The 12,425-nt window shown below is 37.6% G+C and overlaps 2 protein-coding genes and 2 long non-coding RNA genes across 4 annotated transcripts; 2 read left to right on the forward strand and 2 right to left on the reverse strand.

Annotated features, from left to right (window-relative positions):
• Nucleotides 1-1,211: 1,211 nt before the first annotated feature.
• On the reverse strand, nucleotides 1,212-1,959 carry LOC116160935. The gene is made up of 3 exons (XR_004143352.1): nucleotides 1,861-1,959; nucleotides 1,437-1,805; nucleotides 1,212-1,375 (listed from the first exon to the last, which is right to left on the reverse strand). It is a non-coding gene; the product is annotated as an uncharacterized LOC116160935 (long non-coding RNA).
• Nucleotides 1,960-2,687: 728 nt separating this feature from the next.
• Nucleotides 2,688-4,291, forward strand: LOC116162100. The gene is made up of 3 exons (XR_004143487.1): nucleotides 2,688-3,479; nucleotides 3,527-4,101; nucleotides 4,151-4,291. It is a non-coding gene; the product is annotated as an uncharacterized LOC116162100 (long non-coding RNA).
• Nucleotides 3,494-4,520, reverse strand: LOC116162099 (translational activator of cytochrome c oxidase 1-like). The gene is made up of 4 exons (XM_031475630.1): nucleotides 4,334-4,520; nucleotides 4,133-4,286; nucleotides 3,993-4,085; nucleotides 3,494-3,944 (listed from the first exon to the last, which is right to left on the reverse strand). The coding sequence occupies exons 1-4, from the start codon at nucleotides 4,497-4,499 to the stop codon at nucleotides 3,566-3,568; spliced, it is 792 nt and encodes a 263-aa protein (XP_031331490.1). The 5' UTR covers nucleotides 4,500-4,520; the 3' UTR covers nucleotides 3,494-3,565.
• A 4,952-nt stretch (nucleotides 4,521-9,472) lies between these two features.
• On the forward strand, nucleotides 9,473-10,220 carry LOC116161838. Its single transcript, XM_031475311.1, has 3 exons — nucleotides 9,473-9,605; nucleotides 9,659-9,759; nucleotides 9,809-10,220. Exons 1-3 carry the CDS (start codon nucleotides 9,531-9,533, stop codon nucleotides 9,945-9,947), a joined length of 315 nt encoding a protein of 104 aa, XP_031331171.1. The 5' UTR covers nucleotides 9,473-9,530; the 3' UTR covers nucleotides 9,948-10,220.
• Nucleotides 10,221-12,425: the final 2,205 nt, after the last annotated feature.

The following is a 12,425-nucleotide window of genomic DNA, read 5'->3' on the forward strand; positions in this document are numbered from 1 at the left end:
AACCACAAATTGAAAAAGCTTTTACATGCACTCAGTGTAACTACGCAACCAATAATAAATACTGCTTTAAAGAACATCTGGTAACTCACAAAACGTCCAAAGATTTAAAATGTGCTCATTGTGATTATGCAACCAACAGTAAATCACATTTAAAAACCCACCTATCAACGCATAAGATTTCCAAGGACTTCTATTGTACCCAGTGTGACTACGCCACCAACCACAAGTCAACTTTAAAAAGGCATCTTTTAAAACACCAAACCTCCAAGGATATACGATGTAACCTGTGCGATTACGCAACCAAATCTCTTTCCTACTTAAAAGCACATATGTTAACACACAAGACTTCCAAAGATTTAAAATGTGCTCAGTGCGATTACGCGACAAACAATAAGACACATTTTAGAATGCACCTCCTGAGACACAAAACTTCCAAGGTTTTAAAATGTTACCACTGCGATTACGCAACAAATATTATCGGCTCGCTCAGAAAGCACCTTTTACTTCACAAGTCTTTGAAAGATTTAAAATGTACTCACTGCACTTACGCGACCAATGATAAATTGGTTTTAAGAAGGCACCTGTTGAGGCACACCGCATCGAAGAATTTAAAATGTGACTTGTGCGACTACACGACTATTAGCAAAGTTTATTTTAAAACACATCTGCTATCGCACCAGGCCGACAAAGATTTGAAATGTGCACGGTGCAAGTACACGACCGACGATCAGTCTCATTTAAAAAAACATCTGGTAATCCACAGGATGTGCAAGGATTTCAAGTGTGACCGGTGTGATTTTGCAACACGTTATAAATGCTCTTTGATTAAACATTTGTTAACGCATAAGACTACCAAGGATTTCAAGTGTCTACAGTGCGATTTTGCTAGCAATAATAAATCGTATTTTAAATTACATTTGTTAACGCACGAGACTTCCGTTGATTAGAGAAGCTTGGGCTGGTGCAAGTTTATAATGTCACCCGTGTATGTATTCAAGAAATTGACTGTGCCGATTTTTTTTTTGGTCTGCAACCCCTCGCCCCTTTAAAGTGTGTGAGGGGCTGCAATTCCTTCCACAGGAGTTCCGAGTTTTAGGGAGGTACCTACACATTTTTATTGGGGGGCCTTGTATTTATTTAAATAAAATATATTGTAATTTCTTTTTTATTTTATCTACACATCATCGAGCAAATAGAGAGAATTCATTCATAAGTTTATTAACCAAAGTAAACCGCTACCGGTAAAAAGGATAAAGACAATTCATTTCTTGAATAACCGTTGCGGTTTCTAGTAAGGGACTTTCGGTTCCGGGAAGTATTAACTTATGTGGTTACTTGGAAGTAGATTATCAGCGTGATATTGCTTATACGCGGGCTGTCCAGAAAATAACAGACGTTTTGAAATAAAGAGGTTCCACCCTGTATATACAACTTACCATGCAATTTTTAGGTGGGAAAAAGCAGCCTGTGCCATCTAGAAAAGCACGAACGGGGGTTTGGCCCAGGTTTGGCCTCTTGTCTTGAATGCCGGTCGTGAACGCATCGCTCCATAAATATTTGTTGTTATTTTGTGTTATTTAATGCAGGTAGTAATTTTTGCATTTGTTTATATCGTATTTGTGTTTTGTATGCCACATTTTATATTTTTTGTATTTCAATTTTTGTTTTTGAGATTTGCTTGGTTTAACCGCAATGCAGAATGGCATATGTTTAATACCGTCATCTTTTTGTTTATAATTGTTCACATTTTTGGTGTAATGCTTGCTTAATTTATGTTTATTGATGTTGATTACTTGGTCTTGTCCCTAAAGTAACATTCATGATGTAAGTTTTCATTTTATTTTAATATGTGGAAATTACCGATTCGTTTGATGTATGTAGGTACTGACTTGTTGTTTGTAACTAACCATTTTTATCCGTGAACGAAGCAGTGACGGGGGTGGTAAAAACTGTAGTCAAAATTGAGCTACGACACCTAATTCCGTGATTGTCTTCGGCATTCAGCTCGAAACCAGGGGCGGGTTACCTATCTTGCAGGAGCGGGATTACGCTAATCAAAGCTGTTCAGTTTAGAATCTATGTGCGGTAAATGAGTGATGATTCAATAATTTCCACATATCTTGTTTTTAGTTAAATTTGCCTACAAGGCCATGTAATTTTCTATCTTGACTTTATTTCCGTGTTCTCGTAGTGTGAAGTTAGCGTAGAACCCGGGAGTTAAGTACAGTGCAATGTGAAACTTTTTTCGATCGCTGTCTTTGTTATTAAAATATTTGAACTTTTTAAAAATGTCGAATGTCGACTTTCTTTTGTTGTGTTTGTTAATTTAGTTCGTGTATTTGTGTGAACTATGCCAGGGTTTTTGTCCTGAAGAAGGTTTGCCTGACATCGGCTGGTTGTGTGCGTAACAAGGTGTGTAAAATAATGTTCTCGTCTCGCACAAAACTATGAGTTTTTATTCAATTTCCTTTCCCATTGTGTATAAAAAGAAACTGCTACCCAAATTCAAAAGTACCGCGAAACGACGTGGTCGTTCTGCCATGAAAGTAGCGGTGGCTCTGCTCGTGACAAGGTATGACAAGATTGCAGTCGCTTCTCGACAGTACTGCGGGCGTTGTTATTATGATAAAAATATTAAAATGATTTTTCCTTTACGTCCAAATGATAATGTCTACGTTGTTAATAAAAGATCGCGACATAGACAATGTGTTACAAACAACTACCGAAACATTTTTTTACAGTAATTGGTTAATAAAATTCGTTCATGTAATTGGTATTCTACCCACAATGCAGGACTGTCTATAGGGTGCCTACATACTCCTTCGATTGATCGAAAGATGCTATTTAAATAATTAAACACATTTAGTGATGATGTCATAATACACCGGTAACGTGAGCTTAAACGAAGGATAATCTACTATAGAAATTTTTCCGGTACCTCAACTATCCACACGTTTATATTTTGTCTGGCTGAAATACCTTGTATATTAAATAACAAACTGATCTCTTAGGCAACACTGTAATCTTCGAACATAACCTTACTTTACTTCACTTTTACATTTTTAAAGGATGGGTTTTTTAAAACAATGTCAACATTAGAAGAGGGACTACGAATACTTTTTACCGAATTAGATCAACACAGCAAGATAATTAAATACGAGAATGTGATCTCGGACGATAACTTTTCGGTGTCGCTCCGTACCAAGCTAAGTAACGAAAGTACGTGGAGTAAAGCGTGCGATCGATGGGTGGAACGATTCACAGTACAAACCAACTCAAAATGGGTGGTTAAGTACACGTTTCCGAAGACTCTACGCATGGCCTATCGTAAAGTTTACATCTGCAAGGAGAACAGCGTGGCCAGCAGAAATCGGAATAAATCCTGTAAGGCAAAAATCGATATCAGAATTAAAAAGGTGACTGAATCGGCGTTGAAGAAGGATTCACTTTTGAGAACTGGATATAACGGTGACATTAAGGTAAAAGTCCATTGTTTGCGGTAGAAAAACTCATTATACTTTTGCAGGTGGTTTTTAGTCATTCTCACAGCCGATAATACAACAGTCTACGCAATATTATTGTAAATCCCTACGACATCGTCTACACTACTTAATTTATCGAAGAACCTCGAACACTTCTCCATATCATCGTCACTCAACTCGATCCTCCTAATCGGAATATAATCTAAGGACGCCTCGACAATGTTGTACTTTAACTCTTCCAAGTTCTTCTGCACTTTCATGAAACTATGCGGGTCACTTGTGAACTGCAACAAATTGTCGTCAACCAACACCACGTCCTCAGCTTCGCACTCGATCGCGTGATTAGTGGCGGCCTCCAAAATGTCATCGGCCAATTTCCCACTAAACGCCGAAGGCACCTCCGTCTGGATGACACCCTTATGATCGAAGAAATGCCGACCGCCACTCTCCGAGTACCGACACCTGAAACAGACCCTGTAGCCGAGAAAGTCAAAACCGGTCCGCACTCACGAATGCTTCTTCATCATCGACGCGATGTCCTGCTTGGTCTTGGTCACGTTAGGCGAACACACCTCGCACAGTATAATGCAGTTACCGGGCCCTCTGAAATATCGAAAGGGTGAGTAACGTTAACTCGATCGGATACGTACTTAATTTCGAATGTGAAGCTTTTCATTTGCGTCTTGTCCTTCTGCGTGCTTTTAATGACACTGTCGATCGTCGCCGCCGGCATATTGGAACGTTTGGCTTGAGCGATTATTTGTTCCAGCCTGAGATTTGCGCTCGGATTCGCCGATCCACCCTCTACAAACGAAGATAGTGAAAAACCGCTCCCGGTTTAGGGCAAGTACCGTTAATCGCGACTTTTATTTGTTGCGATAGTTTAGTAAACAATTTCGATCGTTCGTTATCTTTTAGGGACTTCGTGTGCTTTATATTGGCCCATTTGGAATGTCCAGCCTGTCGTTTAGTGATGTAGTTGTATAGGTAGTTTACGTTTAGTAGTCTTTTGTACATGCTTTACAAGAATATAACCTAAAACTGATTTTTCGTCGTTTACATAAGTTTTCAGTTTATTTATCACTGTGAGCACGTTTTGGATTTAATTTAATGGTTTTGAGTGAATAATAGCGGCCCGGGTTTAAGAAAATTACGCAAAGAGGTTGACATAAACCGAACCTCACATTGTATGAAATTTGAATTGTATGACATTTACTCTTTTAGGTTAGGATCAGTAAGTTTAGGATTTAAATCTCATCAGTGGCGGCTCGTGTCAATATGTGTGGTGTGGATTGAATTTTCAAACAAAAACCAAAGATAATAATTATCTTTGCAAAAACTCATGAAAAGTTATGCGGTGAATTACCCCTAGCAAACCCTTAGCAAAATTCGAAGCTCACTGTATACAGTAATCGTGAAAAGTCTTCCACTTTGGCCGGGGAATGAAACTTGGCAGAAAAGTCGGCGTAGGCGATTAAAGTTCCAAAGGCGACTCGACTTCAATTTTTTTTAATCGCCCGATATTATTTGATTCAGAATTGATTTAGGTATTGTGATACCTATGGTTAGGCAACACACCTTTACATCTGAAACAAAAATATGATATGCTTTCCATGGAAAAAGGAAACACGCCACTTTGCTCCCGCAAATAAAGGTGCAAAATCCGGTTTTCGGTAGAGCGCGGAGATAAATGTGATTTACCCAATCGAGTTCAAATAACAAGGTGACTTCTACCTACATTGTGATTAAAAAAAGTTGAAAACTGGGCAAAACGTGGGACTAAAACCATAATGAAAACAGGCGAAACAATAGTGGCCCTTAGGATGATCCTTGAGGAGCGCCACCTACAATTTCTATTACTTTCAAACAACATTCAAGAACTTGCAACGTGTTTATTTACAACTGATCACCAAAATAAAACAAAAATTGTAAAAAAGAAACTAATAATGCATCGTGTGGTGTTTTTTAAGGTTCCCCTTATGCCGAATACTAGGGGATTTTCGTAACGAAGCTTCTCTAAGGACGGAAGGCATCCCGCGTTCCCGGTTTTTTTGTTCTTGATTACACGTAGTAACCATTTTATTCTTTCTTGCACTAGCTATTTAATCATTGAATTTCTTGCCACAATTTGATATTATTTACAGTGTGCTGATTTTGCATAAACTACGATATCTGAATCATGGCGTACTCGGTACTCCATGCCTTTGTTTTGAGTACCGTTATCTCAATCATATTTGTTTGTTATACTGTACAGATAATTATGCCATTATTTTCTTTTATTAAGTATTTATTTCTGTATTCACGAGGAGTTGATTATCAGTACGATGTTGCTCGGTTCGATTGAATCGTAACTATTCCTTGAGGGAAGTACTTATCATACAGTTTGATTGTTCGCTGTATCTGTTACTTTCTTATTCGTGGCGCGCTGCAGTTCTTGTGCGTTAGCTATACGAAGGCGGAGCGGGGTCTCTTATTTCATGTTTCGATGTTTGTGTGTGCGAGTGGTTCTTTCTGTCTCCGTGGAGAAGGTACCTAATACAGTTCGATCTTTCGCTGTATCTGTTGTGTACTCGTCTCGTGCGGATTGCAGTTCTTAGCATCTTAGCAATGCGAATAGGGGGCCCTCCCATTAACATTTCCACTATTTAAAATATGTTCTGCTTGAGCGATAATCGATTTTCACATGAATACTTGCTATTGGCATTCTGACATGTACTTTTCGTGTTAAATAAAATTATGTTAATGAAGGCTGGAGTAGAGAGTAAAGTACATGTTTCCTATGTACATGCAATTTATTTATTTGACGAGTTGTGTTATCTTAATTGATCGTACGGGGATTTTGATGTGTTTTTGTACTGAACTGATTTATCATGTTTTCCACTGCATTTATGATGTCTTGTGTATGTGTTCTTATGAACTTGTTTAATTGCATTTAATTTGATTATCTGATTTTTATCATACAATTTGAGATGTTTTATTTATGTGTAGTTTCTCTTGCATTTTATTGCTGTAGGTGATTTATTTCATGTATTTGTGTGGCCTATGCCGAGGTTTTTGTCCCGCAGAAGGTTTCCGTGGCATAGTCTTGTGTGCGTAATATATTTATTTGTTCTTGTCATTTCTTAAGCACAAAACGGTAAGTATAGGGTACGTCAACGTTTTCAGTGTCGGCTTGATAGACCCCTAGGAACATTACAGTATGTATTCATGGATTCTAGTGCCTACTTCCTTATATGATTCTTTTAACCAATCATACCACATAGATTGGACAAGGCACCCAATACAGTTCATACCGCTTTTCCATGCCGCTGGCGTTTCAGGAAGTTATTTGCAGAGAAGCTGGTGCCGTCCTGCGTCTGTCCATTAGTTACAGTACAGATTAAGGATTACTTAACCGTGTTGGAGGATAACCCTTCAGCTGCAGGAGACACTTGACGTCCTTCAGGGCGTGGCCAACGAGAAGCTTTCTAGAAGATTTCTTTACGCCGTCGTATTATCCTGATGGGCAAAACGTTTTAACGTAAAATAACTGGATCTATATAAAACGGACTCGCAGTGGAAAACAGCAGTTCTAGATTTGCATTGGGTAGCGTAAGATTTCAAATTTCACCGAAAAGAAAACGAACATCAGCAGTAAATAAACAAGAAAAAGTGCTTCCGGAAGATACAAGAAAGCAGAAGATCGAATTTAACACAAGGACGCTGACCAAATACAAGGCCACTCACATACGGAAAACTTCGCCTGGGAGTCGCCTCCCTGGAGACTTGTAGCTTACCCCTCGTGCAGAGTATACAAGCATTTACAGTTGAGATTCGTGATCAATTACACTTTTAGATGTCGTAACTAGTTTGGTTATAGCATTCCCATTCCTGAGTCCGTCCCTTCACGGCGAAAAGTCGAAAACATTTTGTAGTGTACTTAACCCTCAGGTTTTACACTAACGTCACACTACAAGAACACGGAAATAAAGTCAACCCGGCAACATTTAAAATGGCCACCCGAAAGACTATTCCCTCCAAAACTAAACAAGATCCCGCAGAAATTTGAAAAGTGGCACGTGATCAAACACAAATAAAGCACTGAAATTGTGACATGTTTGTTTAATAGTGATCGTAATTATTATGATTGTAAAAGCTCGGAAATTTAAGTCAAAATAAATTACATTGCAAAAATAAACTTTGAAAATGGTAGAAGGCTGGGAAAAAAAGAACTTACCAATAAAAAAACCAGTCGTCAAATTAATATCAAATTGTGCTGTAAAGTTAATTGTTTGTAATGATGAGAAAGCGTAACATAAAATTATAACATCACAAAAAGTAGCACGTAGAATGCAAGGGGTAACATATAGGTTAAAAACAAGTTTTGGGAATTATGGGTCAGGTAAGCAGGTACCAAGATTTTAAGAAAGGGTACACAGGATGTGACTCATATTTGGGGCAATAAAGTCCTTTTGTTAAAAGCAAGATGGAAAATTATATGGCCTTGTAGGCAAATTTAACTAAAAACAAGATATGTAGAAATTATTGAATCACTACTCATTTATCGCACATAGATTCTAAATTAAGAGCTTTGATTAGCGTAATCCCGCTCCTGCAAGATAGGTAACCCGCCCCTGATTTCAGGGTTTCGAGCCTACAGTTGAAAGTCGTTTTTTCCCACACCCGTGACTCCTTCATTCACGGAGAAAATGTTAGTTACAAACAACAAGTCAGTACATACATCAAACGAATCGGTAATTTCCACATATTAAAATAAAATGATCAAAACTTATATGAATGTTACTTCACGGACAAGACCAAGTAATCAACATCAATAAACATAAATTAAGCAAACATTACACCAAAAACGTAAACAATTACAAACAATAGCATAACGGTATCACATCTGTGATTATGCATTGAGGTTAAACCAAATAAATTTTAAAAACAAAGATTCAAACACACAAAATATAAAATGCGGCATACAAAACACAAATACGATATAAAGAAATGCAAAAATTACCACCTGCATTAAAAAAACACAAAATAACAACAAACATTTATGGAGCGACGCGTTCACGACCGCCATTCAAGACAAGATGCCAAATGTAACCCCCGTTCGTGCTTTTTAGGTGGCGCGGGCTCAGATTCTTACTCTGAGGCGCGGGCAGCTTTTTCCCCACCTAGAAATTGCATGGTGGCCAACTCTCAAAAGTGTATGTATCGTGCGTATACAGGGTGGAACCTTTCAAGGTTAATAGCGAGACTTCTGGTGGTAGCACATTGTAATTAACATAGGTGGGAGAAGACCGCCATTTTGTTTACGTAATCAAGGTTGTAGTGTTTAGGGGTGTAAAAGTAAATACACTTGCTAAAATTTCTTTTGCAATCAAGGTAATTACACCTTAAAGAGCACGATACCATCCCGTTGTGCTTGTCAGTTATGTTGACTTAACTTATGATAAAACAGAAGAGACCATGTCAGTTTTGTTTTATTACGCAACTGCCAAAATGGTTACACGCTTCACCCCACTCTTATATAACCTCCTTTTTATCCATTTCCGTCGCGTGCCCTTTTAATGCAATTCCTCTTATTTTTTACTCGTAGCGTTCTTTTAAGAATTTTAAATGTGATCGGTGCAGTTATGCAACCATAACAATAAGGATACTTTAAGTAATCGACGTCTAACGCATATCTCCAAACCCTTTAATTGTGAACAGTGCAATTACACAACAAAAAATAGGAATAGAAAATTTGCATTCTTTGACACACTCCGCTTTGAATAACATTCTATCACTGCTGTCAGTGTAATTACGCTTAAAGCTATTCACAAACACAATCTTCTCAAACATTTGAACTGTGAACAGTGAAATTGTGCTACTCACGCACGATAAGCATAACTTGAAAATTAACCCAATGTTTACAACCACCTATACACGCCATTTGTAAATTACACCAGCGCCTCTAGTGTTAGACGAGTCGAATCGGCGTTCATGTAACCAGCCACAGCTGCACCCTGTTGAAGAGCCTCGTGTGCGAGTCATCAACCACATCCTCACAGGTAAACAATGGCAGACATAACGAACGTTTTAAATGCAATTTGGCCCATACTGGGCCTATTTAATTTACTCATCCCTCACACTGTGAGTTCTCACCCCTTTACCACAATTCTCGAAACTCACCCCTTTCGTCGTAGGTGACTGCCGACTACTGCGAGTTCGACCTGTGCGATATCGGTCAGTACTGCTGCGGTGACAATAAGTGCTGCACCAAGACTTTAGAAATATGGTTCTTCTGGTAAGTGCACGCCTTCCAACGCTCGTCTCGTAACTCGTTCTCAACGTAGGGCCGGAATTTTGCTAGTCATATTCGCCTTGGCGGTGGCGGCCGGCGTACGATACACGAGGAACCGTCACGCCACCTACGTTCTCGTCGCCACGCATCCCGTCGACGACGTTGAAATTAATCGCCATTCGTTTAAGTGAATGCCGGCTTCTGTTTTTAGATCGGATTTTAAATCTTTTTTAGCTTACAGTTTTTAATAGCCTTAAAATATTATAGAGATCTCGACTTGAATTCTTATAGGCGTATACCTACATATAGTGACTTAACGGTAATTGAGATATTGTATAAATAACGGTAAGTATTACTGACTAATTGTAATTTAATTTTATATAACTGTGATAATTGTTTGTAGCATTGTAGTATTTATTTACAATACCTATATTTTGAGATTATTATATTATTCCTCTCTGATACTCGTTTTTTTAGTTTAAGAAGGGGGTAGATTTTAGGGTAGTTTATGGATAAAGTCCCACACACCATCGAATCAAAGGTATCTACTGCAAGCTGTTTTCCACATTTGTTCTTTAACTACCTACACCTACTCCTGTTGCCCCTTTTCATTCCCTGTCGAATTTCCTGGTTGTCTCTTTTTTCCTTTGTCGTCTTTTATGCTTTTTAGCTTTACAAACTTATTTTCCTTTGTTTTCCCGTTATAGTTTTTCGCACTTCTCTCTTTTCTTTATTTTGAGAGGTTCCACTCTGTATATACAACTTACGACGCTACATACATTTTTGAGAGTTGGCAACCATGCAATTTCTAGGTGGGAAAAAGCTGCCTGCGCCATTTAAAAATCACGGACGGCGGTTATCGTCGTTGAGCATCTTGTCTTGAATGGCGGTCGTGAACGCGTCGCTCCATAAATGTTTGTTGTTATTTTGTGTTTTTTTAATGCAGGTAGTAATCTTTGCATTTCTTTATATCGTATTTGTGTTTTGTATGCCACATTTTATATTTTTTGTGTGTTTGAATCTTTGTTTCTGAAATTTACTTGGTTTAACCCCAATGCAGAATCACATATGTGATACCGTTATGCTATTGTTTGCAATTGTTTACGTTTTTGGTGTAATGCTTGCTTAATTTATGTTTATTGATGTTGATTACTTGGTCTTGTCCCTGAAGTAACATTCATATAAGTTTTGATCATTTTATTTTAATATGTGGAAATTACAGATTCGTTTGATGTATGTACTGACTTGTTGTTTGTAACTAACATTTTCTCCGTGAATGAAGCAGTCACGGGGGGTGGTAAAAACTGTAGTCAAAATTGAGCTGCGATACCTAATTCCGTGATTGTCTTCGACTTTCAACTGTAGGCTCGAAACCAGGGGCGGGTTACCTATCTTGCAGGAGCAGGATTAGGCTAATCAAAGCTCTTCAGTTTAGAATCTATGTGCGATAAATGAGTTACGATTCGTAATTTCCACATATCTTGTTTTTAGTTAAATTTGCCTACAAGGCCATGTAATTTTCCATCTTGCTTTTAACAAAAGGACTTTATTGCACCAAAGATGAGTCACATCCTTTGTATTTCACCCTTTCTTAGAATCTTGGTACCTGCTTACCTAACCCATAGTTCCCAACACTTGTTTTTTAACCTATATAAATATTACCTCTTGAAGTCTACCTGCTACTTTTTATGATGTTGTAATTTTATGTTACGCATTCACATCATTACAAACAATTAATTTTACTACACAATTTGATATTAATTTCACGGCTGTTTTTTTTATTGGTAAGTTCTTTTTTTCCCAGCATATTTCCATTTTTATTCGGTCAACTACCATTTTCAAAGATTATTTTTGCAATGTAATTTATTTCGATTTAAATTTAAACTGTACGAATGTTAATGTCAATGTCACTAAGAAATCATGAGTACGAGAATCCACCTTATGTTAAATTTTTAGGTGTCTTTGTGGACCCGAAACTATCTTTTCAGTCGCATATCGAGTATATTTCTAAAAAAATAAGCAAAAATATTTATGTTATGCGACGCCTTTCAGAATGCGTGTCTAGTCTAGGGAGCTCTTAAGTGGCGTTTACAATGTATGGTAAACTAGTACAAAAGTGTCATTGCTATTTCCACAATAACTTTGTTGCGAAGTAAAAGAATGACCTTCTGTAAACGATCGATTGTAGTTAAAGGTTTAAACTTGTGAATGAAGTAAATTTTGTAACAAATTGTTATCAGTGTGGGATAAAAATGGAAGATAAATATGGCTAATTTTTAAGATTCTTATTTCTTAAATAACAGTGTAAGTACAGGAATTAGCTAAATAATTTTTGTTTCATGCAAATCTCTGAACATTATATATTTGAATGAATGTTATTTCAACCAAAAATGTTGACTCTAAAGGCCGTTTTTGTGGAAAGAAAATTTCTTGACGACATCTATTGAGCCAAGGCACATCATCACGGCAACGCCATGATCTCCAAATGTATTCATCGTTATCGGGTGCGATTCTATGCTACACAGTTTAGCAATTATAAGAGGGAGGTCGCTCACGTCATTAGAGGGCAAAGTACATTTTATTCAATGAAAGTACGTAATTTGAATTTCGTACGTAGGACGCATGGAATTTTAATTTGATATTTGATATTGTATTGTATTATTGAAATA

This window comes from Photinus pyralis, unplaced genomic scaffold (genome assembly GCF_008802855.1).
Source record: "Photinus pyralis isolate 1611_PpyrPB1 unplaced genomic scaffold, Ppyr1.3 Ppyr1.4_LG10, whole genome shotgun sequence".
NCBI classification, from domain to species: domain Eukaryota; kingdom Metazoa; phylum Arthropoda; class Insecta; order Coleoptera; family Lampyridae; genus Photinus; species Photinus pyralis.

Coding starts and splice junctions, on each gene's coding strand:
- LOC116162099 (XM_031475630.1), bottom strand. CDS start 4,499: ATGTACAAAAGACTACTAAACGTAAACTACCTATACAACTACATCACT. Junction 4,287..4,333: donor AATAAAAGTCGCGATTAACG/GTACTTGCCCTA, acceptor CTTCGTTTGTAG/AGGGTGGATCGGCGAATCCG. Junction 4,086..4,132: donor AGCTTCACATTCGAAATTAA/GTACGTATCCGA, acceptor TCGATATTTCAG/AGGGCCCGGTAACTGCATTA.
- LOC116161838 (XM_031475311.1), top strand. CDS start 9,531: ATGGCAGACATAACGAACGTTTTAAATGCAATTTGGCCCATACTGGGC. Junction 9,606..9,658: donor ATTTACTCATCCCTCACACT/GTGAGTTCTCAC, acceptor CTTTCGTCGTAG/GTGACTGCCGACTACTGCGA. Junction 9,760..9,808: donor TTAGAAATATGGTTCTTCTG/GTAAGTGCACGC, acceptor TTCTCAACGTAG/GGCCGGAATTTTGCTAGTCA.